Source organism: Syngnathus leptorhynchus, chromosome 6, assembly GCF_054491065.1.
Source record: "Syngnathus leptorhynchus isolate UIUO chromosome 6, UIUO_Slep, whole genome shotgun sequence".
Lineage (NCBI taxonomy): Eukaryota > Metazoa > Chordata > Actinopteri > Syngnathiformes > Syngnathidae > Syngnathus > Syngnathus leptorhynchus.
In genome coordinates, this window is record NC_141200.1 from 9,319,809 (window position 1) to 9,339,489 (window position 19,681).

Here is a 19,681-nt window from a genome sequence, read left to right on the forward strand (position 1 = left end):
AACTGCCTGCTCGGAAGTGAGGGGAGAGAACAGCTACACCATCTGTGACTGTGAAGAATAAAACTAAGCTTAAATAACCAGCCATTATCTGGTAGAAGAAACCATACAAGGAATGAACACTTGCATTGTTGGGAAAGTTCAAGAAGGAACTTTGTGCAGTACAAACGATCTATAGTATACCACAAACATAGTATGATGAAAACTCTTAGGAACTAATTTTCATGTCCGGTGCAAGTCTAGGGCAAAGTACAGTCTAACTCTGCCAATGGGTGGGGTATTTTATTTCTTTTGGTGTATTCGTAGAGTGGCGCAGATAGAAGTACCGTAAATTCCGGACTATAAGTAGCATTTTTTTCATAGTTTGTCTGGGGGTGCAACTTATACTCAGGAGCAACTTATGTGTGAAATGAACACATTATTTTATCATTTCACATGTTATTTTCATACTAAACCGCAAGAGGGTGCTCTAGGGCTGTGTGTCAGGATTCAAAAAGGCTGGAATATCATATTTTCGGCACTATAAAGCACACTTAAAAACCCGCAGTGCGCCTTATAATGCAGAACATCTTATACGTATATGGATCAACTAATAAATTTATTGATCCATACTGGTTGTACACAGCGCTCTGCCAAAATGTTTCAGTCCGTTTCAGTAAGACTAGTAAATTACAAGGTCACATTGCTTTCAGCATTACGGCAACCGTGGTCAGGAGCGTCACTGAAGTAAGCTACTACTGTTTGTTCGCATGACAGCAGTCTGGCTGCACTTACACAAGCCCGGCACCAAAGCTAACATGCTAATCAACACACGCACTCGCTTTTTTCATGTAAACTCAAGAAAGTTTATGACCATCAAAAATGAGGGGGGTTGCTGGACAAAGTAAGAAGCCAAACGGTATCATTTTCATCCCCTCACTTCCCCACGCAGCAAGTTTCACTGCACATACAAAAGCGACTTATTTTCCGGAAAATACGGTAAGCACTTGGAGACTGCTTTCCATCCCAATTGTTTGTGTCAGTGAAACGACTATTATCTTCATATACACTATCCAAAATATGTCACAATACTGTTTAGAATATGTATTTGAAAAAGATAATTCAAACAAATGAGTGGAGACACAAAACCTTTGTCGAATGCTGTTTAATGTAACGATTCATGCAAGTCATCATCAGAGAGTTAATTTCCATCCAGAATTGTAATCACAAACTTTACTCCTTAATGTGTGACAGACAGTAATGATACTACAGATGGAATATATATTATAATGTATCGGTCGGGGTTTATAGGGCAGAGGAAACCTATTGTCTGGCTGCAAATCATTCTCAGGGAGACCTTTGCTCTTGAGAGAAATGTAAAATTGATACAGAGTGGTCGAGGCTGAGTTTCTTTTTCCAGTGGCCTTTTTGGCTCTTAAATGTTGAAGAATGCCCAATATTAACTTGTTAAATGTTTTAATCTGCTATTTTATCTGTGAAAATGTATTCATTTATAGTGCTAATTCCATCTATGGTCAAACACACTGTGAAAAATGTGCAACAAATGAATGTGATGTATGAATTAGTTATCATACTTTATTTGTTCAATTAAAAAAAAATAAACTGACATTCTTAGGTCATTTTGTAGCAATATGATGCTGTCAAATTTTGACTTTAGCGAAGAGAATAATGGATTTGTTTATAATTGCTTCCTCAAAGGATTGGGGGAAACAAGCTGTGCAAAACAAACTAAAATGTATGTTTTTCGCATGTTTCATTTAATTTCACTTCTTGATTTTGGTACTTTACAAAACAAGCAAAATTAAATCTGCAGTATGACACAAAGATTTATTTGAATTTTTAAAATAGCAGACCGGACAATGCTAAGTATTATCTGCTCTACGAGACCAGGAAAACATTTCTATATGTAAGTCTTTGGTCCTTTTTTTCCTAAGATACTTTCCATCTTCTTAAAATTCACCAGACAGGCAGTTTAACTCGGTATTGTCGTCCCTGAAGCCAAGCCTTATGAGTTGTTGCTCAAAAGAGCCATTCTGCTTTAAGGAGGTTAGTCATTGGCTAATTTTATAAAATTGGGACTGATGCTTTATGCTATCCTTTTGTGGTGTATTGTGATAAGAGCTATTACATTAGTACTTTGTCTTTGACAATGCAGCAGGTATTTTCATTTGATAATAAAAGGTATGCATGCTCTACAATGGTGATTTCTTGTGGTGGTAGGTTGTTTCGGTCCTTTCATAAGCACAGATTGATTGTGGAGATTCACCCACAAACACAATGGCATGGCAGCTCAATTTTGTTATACAATTGCATTGTAAAATGACAATAAAGGGCATTCTATTCTATTCAATGGAGGAGGCCAACAATCCACAGCAGGGCAGTTTCTGTAAAAGTGACAAGATTTTGCCACATGTTTATACAAGCCTTCACAAGACTTGTCTCTGCTCTGTTTGTTGCACTGACAAATTCTCATGAATTACCATAACCATCTTGACAGTGTCTGCACCAGTAGACCATATCACCCAATTGAAACATACGTAGATGCACTCTCACAGGTTGGCATACTAGATTGTGAGAAAGTGAGGCTCATGTGAAATCTATTTTAGGATAGTGATTTTGATTGTTAGTTTTGGTCAATGCCATCTCTTGCACTGTTTGAACTGGATCAAGTGAGCTGCATCATTCTATTAGCATCCATTTGTAATTATTGGTATGATACTTACTTTATGGATCATTGCATCAAGAGATCAATATGCCTGAAGTTTAGCCAAGCATTGTCGAAATGAGATAAGAATGTAGCAGAGCTTCTATGAAGTTATTTTGTGTGTTTCAAGTATTGAAGTACTTTGTCTTATTAAAGTTCTCAATCACAAAACGCAAGCTTGGACTTTTTACATTTTAGTAGCAGCGAAAGTGCGGCACGGTAGAACACTGGTTAGCACATCCGCCTCACAGTTTAGAGGGACCGGGTTCGAGCCCACCTCTGGCGCTCCTTGTGTAGAATGTGCATGTTCTCCCTGTGCCTGCGTGGGTTTTCTCCGGGCACTCTGGTCTCCTCCCACTACCTAAAAACATGCATGGTAGGCTGATTGAGAACTCCAAATTGTCCGTAGCTGTGAGTGCAAGTGCGGATGGTTGTTCGTCTCTGTGCCCTGCGATTGGCTGGCCACCGGTGACTGCAGGGATAGGCTCCAGCATGCCCGCGATCCCCAGTTGGGACAAACGATACAGAAGATTGATGGATGGATGGATGGATGGATGGATGGATGGATGGATGGATGGTAAAATATTGATGAACTCAGCCAAGCACCTTATTGCAAGTAGTTAATATACATCAATCAACTCCATCACTCACTTTCATTTTACAATATAAAGGCAATTTTTTTTTTTTTTTTTAGGTTTTGCTTAGAAATCAGAGATGCCCGCCACCAAAAAAAAAAAAAAATGAAAAGAAAAAAGTGACCTTGGTCGGTGTGTAAACTGACCCTTTTGTACATCTCACTGATTGTCTGTAAAGATCCATATGTCCTCTCTGACCCTTTACAACTGCTGTTGTACTGAGGAGACATTTTATCAGTGAGCGCTCCTGTGTGCCCTATAACCCATTTCTCTGCAGCACAGGAGGATATTTAAGCAATGTGTCGCATTGCTTATGAGGCGCCACACACCCCTCTGGGCTTTGATGATCCAGAGCAAATCAAAATCCTACTAACGTATATAATACTGTACCTCCGCAGCCATAAATAGTTTTAATGTTACACCCACATTAGTAGCGGGTTCTGGAAATTTGAGCTGAGTGGCATTGCTTCCGTTGCGGTTGCCATTCTATCCATATGACACGGCCTTAAAGTAATCTTTCACTTCCTAGTGTGCAAAAAAAAGACACGGCTCATTTCCCCTCCCAATTTTTAACTCACTAACTTAAATTGTTTTACGGAAGAAGAGAAACTTAAATTAATAACTGCACAAGTTTGACGTTATAAAGGTTACGACAACTATGCACGTACCTGTTTTGTTTCATAGCGTAATGTGTGCAAAGTTCTCAATATGTCAAAAATAATTGATTAATCAACAATGAGTACAAATACAGTATTAAAAAGAGTTGATGTTTTTATATTAATGAGGACCATTTTTAAAAATCATTCACGTGATGTTCTGATTTGTTTGAACGATACAACAATAAGCCAAAAGCTTTAATCTCTCTCTTGTATATTTTGTCAGCCCTAAATGATTTTAATGACAACTAATTGGCCACCTTTTCCTTACACTCAACATGCAATCATTGCAAATGTTCTGACGTTCATATCTCTTTTGAATAACATACACATCAAAACACGGAGTATCAAGGGAATCTATCATGTAGCAGTGAAAGAGGAAGTCTGCATACTTTTCAAGTATATGTCAGCTTTCATAGGCGCGAGGCCAGAAAATTCATAGTCAAAGTTTGAATTCAGAGGCTTACCCTGGCATTCTAGATTTGTATCGTTACCATTTTTGACTCAGTGGTTACATTGAGTTTAAGCCCCTCACTCCTTTGATCAGCATCAGGAGCACTATGTCACTCTTGATTTATGCTTGAGCCTACTCTGGAATTCATGTATGGTTCAGTAAAACACGTCACCACCATTTGACCTCTTTGCGACAGACAGCCTGTGTTGACCCACACATTACTGGCACTGCGCTGCATTACAATCGCAACTGACTATTCTGCTCTAAATGCTAATGCATTTTAATGGTGTCTTAAGTAAGCACACTTTGCTTGTACAATCTCTTGTGTGTCCTACTTTGTGTCACATAACTCTGGACGTGCTTAATGGAATTAAGTTTAGATTGGGGCATGTCCCCAGGGTTTTGTGAATGGAACGTGTGAAAAGAAAAGAACCGCTAAACAGAGAAATATGATTAACACAAAAGTCCAATTTAAGATAGAATTAGATTGTTCTGATATGAGGCTTACAATTGTCCAAAAAGGCATGCTAAAATGGGAAATTAATATTCAAGGAAAAATAAGCGGTCTAGTGAGTGATTAATTAACTAGTAAGCCACTTGCAGATCTATGGGTCACAAAGTGCATTATGGGTAAGATAATATTTTTGGGCTACCAACTTCATATTCAAAACCAGGAGAAAGCTGTAATTTGGATCATATCAACCGCTAGAGAGTTGATGTTACTCCTTACACCAGCTTCTGCTCAGACCTGACAGTTAAGCTTAATTAAGATTTTATTTACATTTGAGTGGATGTGTGCTGCGAGAAACCCAGGGACAACACCGGAATGTGAGGGTGACACAAGTAGGACATTTGTTGAACATGGCACAAAGTGCACTTGTCCTTTTCTCACTTAAGGCATGAAGACTTAATCATGGCCTCAAGCATTCAACAAGCATTGCTTGTTGTTTTGTCGCCCTGTTTTTACGCCTGATTCTCACACGTGCAGATGAGATCTGTGAGTTGCTTATTAGCAGGTGCCTTTATAAAGTTATTCCATCTTTATTTAATCCTTCCATTAAGAACCTCATAGTTATGGACCTGTGACTTCCTCATAGTTATGGACCCGTGACTTACCATGGGAAAAAGTAGTGTTTTACAAATGTCAGGATCCAACATGTAAGATATCTCATTGTTAAGCACTAAACGGTACGTTTTAGTTCCCCGAAAGACCACTTAACCCCCAATATTTGTCACCTGATCTTTGTGGAATATCTAATCCTCTAGCTGCAGACATCTTTACAGCACGCTGCTGTCATTGTGACATCACCCTCCTGCTCTGCTTTCCTGCAGGGAACACATTTAAACATAAGTCCTTTTATGCCTTCATTGTTGGCTTCTTAAATCATGGCCATAAATTCTTGATTAGCACCAATCCAATATTATTTATATTTTTGTTGTGACTGACCTCACAATGATTTGAAGAAAAGTGGGACTTTCAAACCAACATCATCTCATTGTGTGCTATGGCAGGCCAAAATAGAGACATAAATATCAAACCAATCAAAGTATGATTATTTTCTGGTGAAATTTAATCAAATAGAGGACTTGGGCCTGTTTTAATTTTCTGGTGAACTCTCGTTTCTTTATAAACTCAACAAATGCACTTGCACACTGCCAAACAGTCTGTAGGATGCCGAGACCCCCAGTAGCGGGACATTGAGTGTGTGCAAACCCTTTGTAGTTTTAATCCCTTCCTTACATCCTCCTTGATCATATATCCATGTCAGAATCACATGCTGTTAAATGTCATTTCTATGTCTGCAGCTCTCACAATGACTTTGTAAAGTGATATAGCAGTAATTCCTTTTGTAAGCTGAGCCAAGACCATATGAGGAGCAGCTAATTATCACTGCAGAGGACATCGTTAGATTCCTTCACACGGTGACACATTTATTTATTTATTTATTTATTTATGTATGTATTTATTTATTTATGTATTTATTTGTTTGTTTGTTTGTTTATTTATTTATTTATTTATTTATTTTATTCATTCATGTTGCATCATTTGACATATTGATGGCATTTTGGTTTTGGGAAGAATTTATGTTAGATGCTGGAGCTTTTTGTGCTTAGGTGAGCTTCAGTCTAGTTCTCTCGAACTGAGCAATACTTTAAGGGCTGAGTTGGTGACCTTGTAACTGGGGCTGTAATTGTCAATGTTCAGTTCCAGTCTTTAAATCATATAGTTATCGTCACAGTATAAAAGGCATCAAAAGTGATAAATTCTACCTGCAAGACACATTTCAAAGTGATTCACCAACAAATCCTAATTGTGGCCTATGAAATTCTTGCTATCTAATCGAACAAATTTTGTATGGGGAACAAAAAAATATATGAGTCAAATAATAAATAGTATAACATATAAAAATATGTGATGCACAATCAAACCCTCTTTGCATTATTTTGCTAAAGCTTCCCGGTGTGTGCTGTGATTGTTACCAGATAAGCATAAAATGAGAAACTTGATTAACAGTGTTGCACATTGTAACAAAATCATATGAGTGAAGGTCAAACTTGCATAAAATAAAATTGAATTGTCCCCTTTTCCTGATATAATACTTAGAGGTTTGTGTCAGCTGCATCTGCCTTTGGCAGAATATAAATTAAGTTTGAGACAGTAAAATCACTGTACAGCACTTTGTCATGCGTGAGTTGTACATTTCAGAGCCCCAAAAGACTAAACTAATGCGTCATCACATTAAGCTACAGGCAAGGAGACAACCTTTAAGATACGACTGAGGTCAGTGAGCTGGTCATGGGCAGAAGAAGGACAGACAAGAGGTGGAGGTGGCAATAGGCTCGCTCTTAGTGAACTCTGAGGGTGGCTGCAAATTATGGTACATGGAGTTTTCTTGAGACATAAAAATGTCATTGAAATCCAACTGTAAAATATAACACACTAAAAATATGAAAATATTTTATAAACTGTAGTATGTGAGTTGTCGCCACATTTTTACGTCTAAGACATGATTTGGAAGGGGATCCCATGTTTTTTTATCTGTATGAAATTAAAAGAAAAAAAATGAATATAATCAGAATACCTAAAACAGAATATAGTGACTGAGAGAAACAACGCATCCGGAATGAGATTTAAAAGAAAAATGTCGACATTGAGGTGTGCATACTAGCACTGATTTTTAAACTGTCTAAAAAATTGCCATGGCAGTCTCTGTGCTGTCAAAGAACCAAGTTGCCTATAGTAAAACGGTGAATGCAACAAAATGTGACATTACGTAACAAGCCATAACAAATTTGGAACTAGAGGACTTCATTTTCCCAAGCATTTCACACATTTCAATTGTGTCATGGTCTGAGTCATTTGGTGCTCTTTTGTCTGATTTTACCATGGTTTTCTCACAGCCATCACAAAAAGATAGTGTATATGGTGACCATTTTATCACATTCAATCATGCCGCCTCCCAGCTTGTGATGATTTACAGGCCTGAGGCGGTACTCTGCATTCCCTTCAACTAAAGTCTGATACATCGCTCGCAGTCTGGGAAATGGAGAATTGAGGCAACCACAGCCACAAATTTGTTTCAAAGCTGTCTGGTGTCAATGTACCATCTATAGAAAGGCAGCCAGAGAATGTGAAAAATCTATCACACCTGTTATAATATGAGAAATGTGATTGACCCCATCAAAATGTGACATGCCCAGAATAAAAAAAGACTGGCAACCAAACTATGGCACACTTTGAGTTTCTGGGACTCAGCTGCGCCTTTCCCCAAGACTTATCACGGATACTGGGATAGACCGTGAAAAATCTCTTGAAGACTCTGACCAAAAAATTCCACAGTGCTCGAAATGAACAAATAGGGCCACCGTGGCCATTGACAACATATACCCCCTCTCAGACTGGTCACGCTATTTTCTGTTTAATGCCAAGCCCCTGAACTGTCACACACGTGGTCTTTGTACAAAACTTTAATACAAAGGGGAAAAAATGTCTGTCCAGACTTGCCTGTGAAGACACCATATCCTGTGTCATTTCAGGCAACAGTGTTTGCCTGGAAACATAATGTTCAGGGTCACAACTGGAGTCTATCCCAGCTGATCACCAGTCAATCACAAAGTTCATCAAGTGAGTGACATGGACATCCACACTGCCACTAGCTATGTTTACGTGGACACATTTATTCTGATGAAAGGCTGATCTGAATAAAATATGCTTCATGTACACAGCCCATTCAGAATATTCTGATCAGATCAAGTCCATTTCGATTAAGATTTTATTTTGAATGAGAGGTTTGGTTTATGTCGAAACACTTATGCTGACATTTTGGAGCAAGCCGCCTTTACCGCACATGTACGCGTTTCTGTTATTACCGGAAGCTGCAGCTCCATTAGGAAGTGTTAACTCAACGTTACAGCACAATCAAGAAAAAAAGTAGTAAAAGTAGAAATGGACAGAATAATGTTTTGTTTTTAAAATTAAACCACTCAATTCCTGCTCCACTGATAATGTTCTTTTTTTTTTGTCTATGCTCTCGTGTCGACTCAGTAGAGATACTCCATGTTGTGGGATATTTTAAGAGTGTTTTCTTCCACTCTGATGCTTGGCTTCGTAATACAAACTGTCCCAGCAGGTTTTACTCATCAAGTTTATTCTTTTGGTTCCTGTTCCCTGCTGGATAATGCAAAGGCAAGTGTAGCGGTATGACTATTAAAGGTGGGAGTTAGTCATGTGCAAAATTACATTTTTTATTAAGTGCTGATGAATTATAGACTGCAGCTCTTGCCACCATAATAAGGTCTAATCATTTTTAGCCATAATCCAAATTTGTAACTGAACAGTGCAACAATAAAAAAAAAAACACTTGTCACCTCCGTCAATGAGGTCATTTTTGTCGTCTTTGACTGAAGCTGGGCTGTATTTTGTTTACATATAGACCCTTCCATTTTTTGATACTGTTGATACACAATCTCACAACTTTAGTCTGAGCATTAGGGTCCTTTGAAGAAAAAAGTTTTATGTTGTAAAAGTGGAAGCTTTCAGAAAATAGGTCCCCTAATGAGATTACTGTAGATACTGAACATCCAACAATTTTTATTAAAAGATTCTAGATAAAAGCAGCTTTTACACTTTTGATTGGCTTTAACAAGAGTACCTATCCTCTGTTACGCTGCCTGTAAAAGCTGGCGTTTTCCACCTGTTTATTTTTTTCTGACACATTTTGAAAGAGGTTGAAGAAGGATCAAGTGAGCAATTGGGAGAGTACCCCAGCCGTAACAAAGACAGGACAACAGCAGTATTTAAGGGAATGCAGAAAATGCATTTGTTTTTTTTTAATAGAAACATTTTCCTGTGTTTTGTTCCACTCTTCACTTATTTTTCTTTCATTTTCTTTTCTTTCCTTGTGAGGCCTCAATTGCTCAGTGTCATCCTGCAGACAATTGTTACACTTGAGTCGCACTGTGCTATTCGCTCATCTCGCTATGCTGTATACCTGAAGCAACAGCACAGAACATATTATTGATTGGAGTAGATTTGTGATTCCGTGCAAGGTTCAAGAAGGAAATTACTCCAGAAGTATCCTTCAGGCTGCTAGTAGAGTCTGCAACATGCATACTTAGAGCCCCACTGAGGTCTGATTGATGTGTCGAACCAGAGAGCACTGCACATGTACAGTCCATTCATGACATATTCGACGATAGTGGAAGCTCTCCCGTAAATGCCTGGTTGTGGGTTCACACAAAATTGTAATATAGTATAATTTTTATTTAAATTGTAAATGGCTATATTTAATCTTAATCATGTGTTGTTTTTTGCGGTGGTTGTTTATGTTGTGCAGTTTTTAATCAGTTGTCAAAATGTTAAGGTCGAATGAATAAGACAAAAAAAATTCAGTGAGAATTAAAGATTCAAGCACCAATCCCTGATTGATTAGCTTTTGTCAATAATGTATTCAAATCAAAGGGCCAAAGGCATAATGTTTCAATTAAAGGTTATTGGAACAATATGTCACAAATATTTCACCATCTGGTGAAAACTTTGAGAAAATGTTTCCGTGACCCGCCAAGTGCCTTGATTTTGTTTTGAACTGGGAAAGCAATAATACACTGGACTACATTTATAACTTCCCAAATACTCTATGTTTTCTGTTTCTTTGCAACCTGCCTTTTCTTTTACTAAACTTTGTCATTTTAATCAATACTTTCGGTTTAATTTTTTTTTTTTAATTCACCATCACTGCCAAAACAAATTATTTTCCATAGTATAGTCAAAAAGCATACTCTGCTGTTACTCAACTGTGAAACATAAGACGGTTCGATTAGAACGTCATCGACAATTGTATTTCACTGGATTTTTCTCTTAAACCATTTACCGTATTTTCCGGACTATAAATTGCTCGGGAGCATAAGTCGCACCAGCCATAAAATACATAATAAAGAAGGAAAATACATATATAAGTCGCACTGGAGTATAAGTCGCATTTTGGGGGGGAAATGCATTTGATAAAATCCATCACCAAGAACGGACATGTCATCTTGAAAGGCAATTTAAAACAAAAATAGAAAAGAGGCAACAACAGGCTGAATAATTGTACAGTATCCTAACATTACATGACACACAATGAACTCAGCATGTGCTTGATGTAACATATTAAGAGTTATTCAGATAACTATACCATAAATAACGTTTACCAAACCACCTGTGTCACTTCAAATCACTAAATCCAAGTCTTCAAGTCATCCAAGAAATGTTCATCCTTGGTGTCACTTTTAAACAACTCCACTAACTCCGGAAGTAGAAGATGCGGCGCTTCCTCTTCAACGTGGCTTACATCAAACTCACCGTCAGGCATAGCGCGCCCTCTTGCGGTTTAGTGTGAAAATAACATGTGACATTTTATAATAATGCTTTAATAATTTCACACATAAGTCGAGTATAAGTCCCCTGCCAAACTATGAAAATAACTGTGATTTATAGTCCGGAAAATACAGTCGTTGAAATTCCTCTTCGTGACTGGAGACCAAGCTGGCAACCTACTCATTGAGGACCAATACCACACACAATTACCGTGTAAGCAATCTCAAGATAGTGGTGAAGAAACGGGTCTCTTGCGAGTCAGTGAGGGCAATTACACTGTTATTACAATTAGTATCAGTCCAATCAGGATGAAATCAAAATTAGGCATAGAGGAACAACTTAAATGTTATAATAAGTAGTGGAATACCTTGCCACTCTTTATTTCATTCCGCATTAATTCTCCACTGGTTCTGGTTAGTCAGACCTGGCACCGTAGACTAGAGCATGAGATCCAGTTTAAATCAAAGCCCTGTATTAACTTGTCAGTTTAGTGTGTGACTCACCGGTACTATTTGGCATTTGACCCTGGCTATGCCTTGGAGAGTGCTCAGAATCTTAAAGTCCCCAGTCCCTTTTGATTAGTTTGGTGGCAATTCCGAAGCCAGCTCATTGCCAGTAAATTATATCCCCTTACATGGATGTGGGCAGTGTTATGATGAAGAACACAGACCCACTGCAAATTGCAGCTGCAGTTCTTCATCCCCAAGCCACATCAGAGAGCTGCCCAATATTTCAGCCCGTTTTGTAAAATGACAAATAAATTACCATCTGCCAAATGAATTGTGGTAAATTTATAACAGCCACTGAAGTTTAGAATGTTTAGACTGAGACTACAAATCATGAGAAATTGTACTTGGACGTTTGCACTTGCAAAATGTCACGCACTCTCCTCTGCCCCCAACTCGAATGCACCAGAGAGAAGCCATATAGCTGTGATGCACGTCATGTCCTCTTTTAGTATTTAATCAGTGTTGAATTCATCTCTGACTTCTCATGTCCCCTGACAGTACGAATTGCTGAACATGTATAGTCAAAGCAAACACTGTGATGATCTTATTAAAGACACTGGGAGTGGAGAGGTGGAGCTTGGATCTTCCTTCAGCTGCCACATTGGCTGTCTGCTCAGCAGTGGGGAGGGGTTGCAAGAGGGAGAGAGAGGGAGAGAGTAAGAGAAGGGTAGTGAGCAGTGGGGAACAGGCAATGCCCAACATCTCTACTGAGCGGCACATCAGTCGGGCGGCTGCAGCTACCGGGAGAGCCGGGTACAGGCAGTGCGGGGGACAGGGCTGCTGATCACAGCACGCTACACTTGAGCAGATTGCACACATTGCAGAAGAGAAGCTGAAGAGAGTGTCGGGGTGAGAAAAGTTACCAGGTCAGCAGGAGAGGAAGCGTGGAGCAGCTGAGACCGACAGGGTTCCCACTTGCAATTGAGAAAGTTACCTTGTCTCGAGATGAGTAAGACTCTTACCAGGAGCATCCTACACAGCTTTCTAAGGACACTGAAAGCAAGACAGCAGCAGCAGCAGCAAGCCTAAGCAGCACAGGTCCACTCACTTTCTCGCTGGACTCTTTCAGACTCAAATTACTCGGCTCAGCTGTTTGACTTGGCGTGGATGTAATTTGATTTTCATCTGTGCGTTTGTCATCCTTTTTTATCTGGTTGGGAAACAGTGCAGACGTGGAGGGCACGTTGTTCTGTCCTGTCACCTCTGAGACTATGTTAGACTGTGAGTCAGGGAGCTCTTCATCATCAGCAGCAGTAGCACTAGAGCATGGAGAAGTCCAGCAGTGAGGAATCAGCCATTCATCGTAGCCCTTCAGTCGAAAGCTGTGACTCTGATTTTCCTCAAGCCTCCACGTCTGGCCGCCCATTTGGTGGCCGCGGCTTCACGGCCGGCGCTTTCTACGGCTCCACGGGGCCACGTAAAAATACTCAGCAGGGTCAGGCTGCAACGGCAGCAGCTGAGGGCAGCACAGGAGACAAGAGCAACAACAAGTACAGCTCACCCAAAGGGAGCAAATACGTGGTCTTTTACCTGGATCTATCATTTGTGTTCCTTTTAGAATTCAAGAAGTTTAACATGGCAAGAGGCTGCCTTTGCTGCTTGAAATACTTGATGTTCATCTTCAATCTCATCTTCTGGGTAAGTGCCTTATTACTTCATCACATCACACTGTCAACTAGATGTTTTTGATGCAAATGTGGAATAACAAATGTGATCAAAAGTTGACTGAGTAAAGTGCTATCTATCTTGCTATTTATGTACAATATGTGAAAATCTTGAAGGATCAAGGCGGTGTAGTCAGTGCAGTCATGCGTTTCTAATTATTACATCAGAGGGTCTGCGCCTGTTTTTTGGCATGTAGGTTTCTATTCTTGGATGTCATGACACAGGCAGTGCCATTGCACCAGCTCTTTTGTGTGTGGCCAGAGGAGGGAAGGGATGAGGAGTGCGATAGATTATGGTGGCATCGAGGATAAGAGTTCAGTGGGGTCAGGATAATAGTTCAATTTTATGTTGATATATACTACACACACACACACACACACACACACACACACACACACACACACACACACACACACACACACACACACACACATACATACATACACATATATATATATATATATATATATATATATATATATATATATATATATGTATATATATATATATATATATATATATATATATATATATATATATATATATATATATATATATATATATATATATATATATGTATATGTTTTTTTATTTTTTTTTTATTTTAGCCAAATAAAGTTACATAACACCAGAGGTTGAACCCAACACTTGGAATTTATTGTTTTACTGTGGTGATATGTGCATCTTGTCATGACTCCATTCATAAATGTGTTTGCTATTAAAGAAAAACTTGTGATCTAATAGCGCTCTCATAACCAAACGTGCTGAGTGACTGAAAAACAAAAACAAATAAGTGTGTGGCGGGCTCCACTGGGTGGCCAAGCATGGGCATCTTTTGTGAAAGTGGGAATCCCTTGAAATGTTTACAGAGTGGATTATAAGGCTTATGGGTTATGGGGCCAGGCTTTTGTGTGAACCCAGCCAAGCTTGAAACATAAAAACACCCCATATCCATATCAACCGCTGCCCACTATGCCACTGGCTTATGAGCCGGTTCTAACTGGGACACACTGGAGGCTATCGAAATCATTAGCCTTGAGCCCAGCTGTGAACAGGTCAGCATTGAAAAATCACACACGTACATATTCATCACACAAACCAGCAACTATCTCTTGGCCTGCTCGCTATACAAGAAAAAGTACAGAGCTGCACATTGATAGACTCGGGGCTGCAAAGAGCACTGCTTTGTGCTGCTTCAGGGTGAGTTGCAGTATCTATATCACCCTCTTATCATTACTCATTTCACAGAAAGAAGAACCAAGTAATTGGCAGAGACGAGCAAAATGCCTTGGGGGTGTTCTTCACTGCACACTTGATGTAAATGTTGGTGCAGGAGAACGAGAAGGCTCTGAGAGGCTTAGCGGAAGGGGGATTCTTTAAATCTGACATTGATTTACCTTGATACAGCACCTCTTGTGAACTCTGTATAGGTGTATTACAAGTTCCCAGGGTTTGACATGTGTAGGGATACAGTTGAGGAATTTAACGTCCCCATTATGCACATCAACAATAGCGGTACTGGAGGAATCAGACTTAAATTATTTTAAAATAATGTTGGCCTAAAATAATCAATACACTGGCTTTAAGGAATTAAGTGCATAGTTAAAATGAAGTTTATTATTTCCCTAAAACCAGCAGAGACACTCTTGACTCAATCGAGACAAATTGAGCATGTGAAGAAGAGCAAGATGGCAATCGTGGCATCAACCGCTGCCCAAACTTTTTTGGGAAACGATAGTGGAACTTAATTCTGTAGTTCGGACATTATTTCTGTCTTTGCATCATATAGACTCTCCATTAGGATAGACTTTGCATAGCTACAGTTTAAAATGTTTGTCTGTTGAACAGAAATACGTAACTCAAGTGGATCAAGCCATGATTGTAAGTAATAGTTCAAGTGACTGATGCAAGTAGTAAAAGTGACCTCAGAAGCCACACAGAAGATGACAAGCAACTCTTTGGGTTTGGGTGAACTCCAGCAAATCATTAATTGTAATCAATAACATTCACCTCACTGGTCTGTTCAGTACCATCAAAAAACAGACATCGGCATGCTCAGAAGCTGCAGCTAATTCATTTGACAGACTGATGTGAAATGTGTGTAATGTAAATGTGGGAAGTGTGTAATGGTGGTTTGAACGGAATGGTAAGATAATAAATTGTCATTCTGCCCTGAGTTACAGTGAGGTGTGAAACTGTACTAACTGATAAAAAGTAATATTTCAAAAAAGATAGGCAGCGAAACTCCTCTTTTATAGAGTATTTTCACCGTTCCAAATAAGCAATTAGAACTCCCCTGCTGAACTTAGAGCCGAGGGTAAATCATGTCGATGTGTCTCTCTTCTGTCTTTGGCCACGTTTCTGGGAAAGCAGCAGAACTCAGTAGTCCTTCGTACTAAAATATTGACCACAGTGACACAGGCTGTTAAGGCTGACAGGGAATGGACTTGATATATTAGAGAGGAGGTGGAGTCTCTGCCCACATTGCATTCTTAACGTTTCAGTTGAAAGCAACTTGAAATGAGTCCACAAGTCTCGACTTTCTCCTGTGTTGTCGTCCGTTTTGTCATTAATACGTATATCCTTAATTTATTGTGATTAAGACTTTACCAATTGAATTTCAAAGTGCATGTGATCAGAGCAAAGACCTGACACTTAGATAACATAGTTCAGTTTCCTGTTTGTCCGTTGTGATCCATTGTGCACATTTAACAGATCAGAAGCCGCCATGGGGTACGACTATTAAGTCAACCTTTAGCAGCTTTCTCCAGGGGCAGTCTCAGGGGATTTGCTTGATGGTATTTACTCCCCCGGGTCTCTCGAAAGCTCCATTTAAGCTTAACCCCCTTTCTGTGGCAAAATCTCAGTACTGCTGCACACAGTGTATCATAATTCCTGGAAAATAAGCTTAGAATTTCAGTTTTTTGCGCAAACTAACTTGCTACCTTCGAATGCAAAGGTTCTCTTTTGTTTTAGCTTCAGCACACAAATATGTGCTGTCCACTGCCCCTCACGAGCACTGAGTTGTGATACCTGAATTCATACCATTGTAATTTTCCTTTAATGAGCATGCACTACTCATACAGTACTCACTTACTTCTTCATGAATTGATGTTAATGCTTTCGTTCCACTCTGGGTCCATTTTAACTGCAGTTTAATCAGTGTCCTGAGGGAAACTAATTAGGTGATGCTGGGTCTGACTGCAGCTTGTGGTTGTTATGTCTCCTTTGTTGGCGACAAGAAGACTGGTATTTTGGAATGCGGTTTAGTGCCGTGCCCAGTAGAAGGTTAGTGGGCCTGTGGGTTGCTGCAAGTCACTTAACGGGATTCTTAAGCATTCGCTGTCAAGAGGGAGGGTGAGAGGTATGGAGACGCTCATAAGACTCTGCTGTACCATTGACACTCAGTCACAAGACTGCTGCAGCCTGTAAACCAGTTGGCCTCTGAAGTTCTGAATTTGCATCTCATCTCTGTAAAGAGAGTATTGCACTGCGTTAAACAAACAAGGTTCTCTTTTTTCTGGACTTTTTCTGTATCTTGTTGTACACAAACACACTTGCACACACACACATGCACACACTTACACACACAAACAACCTTCTTGGAATGTAGTCTCATCATCAATACACAATCCACTGAAGCAGGTTTGCTGTGGTAACTTGAAGCGCAAGGTAAACAGCAGCAGGAACTCCAGGCATCCCCATCCATGTACTCATCCTTAGACCCCCTCAGCAGTTGTTCATGACCATCTGGCTCGTCTTTCTTCTAAGGGATTATAGGAGTCTGATCTGTAGGGGGAGTTTCGGGCAGATTAAAGCATTATTGTTAGGTCTGAGACTAGGGATCCTTCGCCGAGCTCCATGCTAGAAGCCAACTATCCTTAAACCAAATGGAGTGGGGTGAGGGGGAGCCATCATTTGCTGTTCAAATGACAGGAGAGGATGAACGTATTACTGATGACATGCATGCTGCCGTGAGATTTTCTGACCTCTTCACCTGCAGCATGTTCCACGACTGCCCCCATAATCTCCTCCATTTTTGGTTTGCTTTCACGTCATCTCTCACAAGTGACTTTTGCAATGGAATTGAACATCTGCACTCACCTTACACCTAGAGACTGATTGAAAACCCATATGAGGGCTGTCCCGAATTTGAATGTGTGTTACTTTAGGATAGACAAGGCAAGGCATCCTTATTTAAAAATAAATACATAAAGTAACTCAATGTGTTTCACATAATTAAAGGTGCAATGTCCTACAATAACATTGATACATGCACAGAAACAGAAACAACATGAGACTAGGCCACACTATAATACAGAGCAGATTTCCTGGAAAAAGAAGAAACAAAAATGTGAGTAGTCAATAATTTGTTTGTGTACTTGTTTGTCTGTATTTTATCCATTTTTACATTTTGCACTTGTTTCTTGGACTCTTGTACGCTGCTGTGACAACAATGTGGGATAAATTAAATTCTATCTAATCTAATCTAATCTAATCCAAACCAAGTGTGGAGGAATACCTTGGAATTCAACTGAGTGCACTGATGTTTGCAATGCTGCATGAATGGATTGACATTACAACATAATGAAAGTGTGACCTCCTTGACAGATATATTAATAAATATGTACAAAAATATGAGTAGTCAATAACATGACCTTGACAGTCAGCCAGTGTGGAGTGAAACAGGAATTCCACTGAGTGCACCAATATTTGCAATGCTGCATGAATGGATTGACATTACAGTATAATAAAAGTGTGACCTCCTTGACCGATATATGAATAAATATCTCTGGAAGTGTCAATGAAATCTGATGTATATAATGTATTTGTGTTTTGAGTACATGTCCTGTGTTTTGAGTACAGGTCCCGTGTTAACTTGTCTGGATGTAACTAGTGCCTCCGAAGTATTAATGAATTAAGTGTGCTTTAGCATTTACTGTATCTACTTTGGCATCTCACATGCTAAAGTGCATAAGCGCCATTTTCTTTAATTGCGGTTGTAGTGATATAGACTCTGCCTGATGGGGCCATTACACTGTGTTATCAGAGTCTAAAGCCTCATTTTATATTCATGTCGAAAAGAAAATTGTCAGCTCAGCAGTCTTGTCCTCGCATGAACACCAAGGTAGCAGTATCAAAGCTCCCCTTTCTATGAGGAGATAAAACAACCGTGATAAACCTTCCCGAATTCTTGCACATACTCTGGAGGCTGCTGTTGGAATTTGCCGCTATATCATTTTGTCAAAGGCAATTCAAGATCAGAAAACAAACTGATTCAATCCCTGAATCTATCGTGATGACTCAAATGTGGAAACACTGACAGACCCCGCTGTGAAAAATCATCACCGCACATCTGTTTTGATGGAATTTCACAAACGGCTTCACGCAAGCTGTTCTTTTCCCACATGGGATCCTAATATATTGTGTCAAAGCAATTTATCTGGTTTTCGTTTCCATATCAGCACTTAGGTATCAGCATGTTCAGTCATTTTTCATGACTCAAAAGATTGTATTGTAACAAACTACACTCCCTCGCCCCCACATACACACAAACACATTTCCACATAAGGCACTACTGAACTGCATCAGTCAGTCACTGCCAGTTGAAACAAGGATCAAGGAAGATACGTAAAAGTGGATGAATGAGCATACGCCCAGCAAGACAATGTGGTGAGACATACGTATGTGCTGTCCTTCCACATGTATTGGACACACTCAAACCAACATCAATTTTCTTTGATTGATTTTTGAACTTGCCAAATGCAACCTTAGCAAGCCTGCTTCGGCCTACCGCATGTGCATATTACACTCAGTTAGGACACATAAGAAGCCGACTGGGGGGGGGGGGCATTGCTATGTTTTCACTCGTCAATAGGAAGCCATCATTTATGGAGACACTATCAGGCTATTTACTTGCATTTCTTTTGTCTAATTAGCATCCCGTATAGATTGCTGGACCTTGATTCAGATTGACTGACCTCCTTGGCAAATATCTCTACGCTTGCTTTGTCCCTCCGCATCATCAAGGGAGTTCACTCTAATTTACACATCTGTACAGATCCTTCGATTTCTTGTCTGTGTTGAGACGCTGAGGCCATTAGCACGCGTTGCGAATCCACTTATCTGTGTGTGGGGGCAGAGGTAACACAGGAGGATTAGTGTAGCATGATGTTACTGGCGCACGGTCAATTGGTGGAACTGG

The 19,681-nt window shown here is 39.6% G+C and overlaps 1 protein-coding gene across 3 annotated transcripts in view; it reads left to right on the forward strand.

Annotated features, from left to right (window-relative positions):
• The window catches only part of tspan9a (tetraspanin 9a), a 167,751-nt gene that overhangs the window by 94,552 nt on the left and 53,518 nt on the right, over window positions 1-19,681 (forward strand). For 2 of the 3 annotated variants that reach the window (XM_085913919.1, XM_085913918.1), the window contains exon 3: window positions 13,370-13,449. In XM_085913919.1, the coding sequence (XP_085770045.1) occupies window positions 13,387-13,449 (63 nt within the window). In that variant the 5' untranslated portion in view covers window positions 13,370-13,386. Of the gene's footprint in view, window positions 1-12,570; window positions 13,450-19,681 lie in introns of those variants that run through there. The other variant, XM_085913917.1, reaches the window with a different exon arrangement.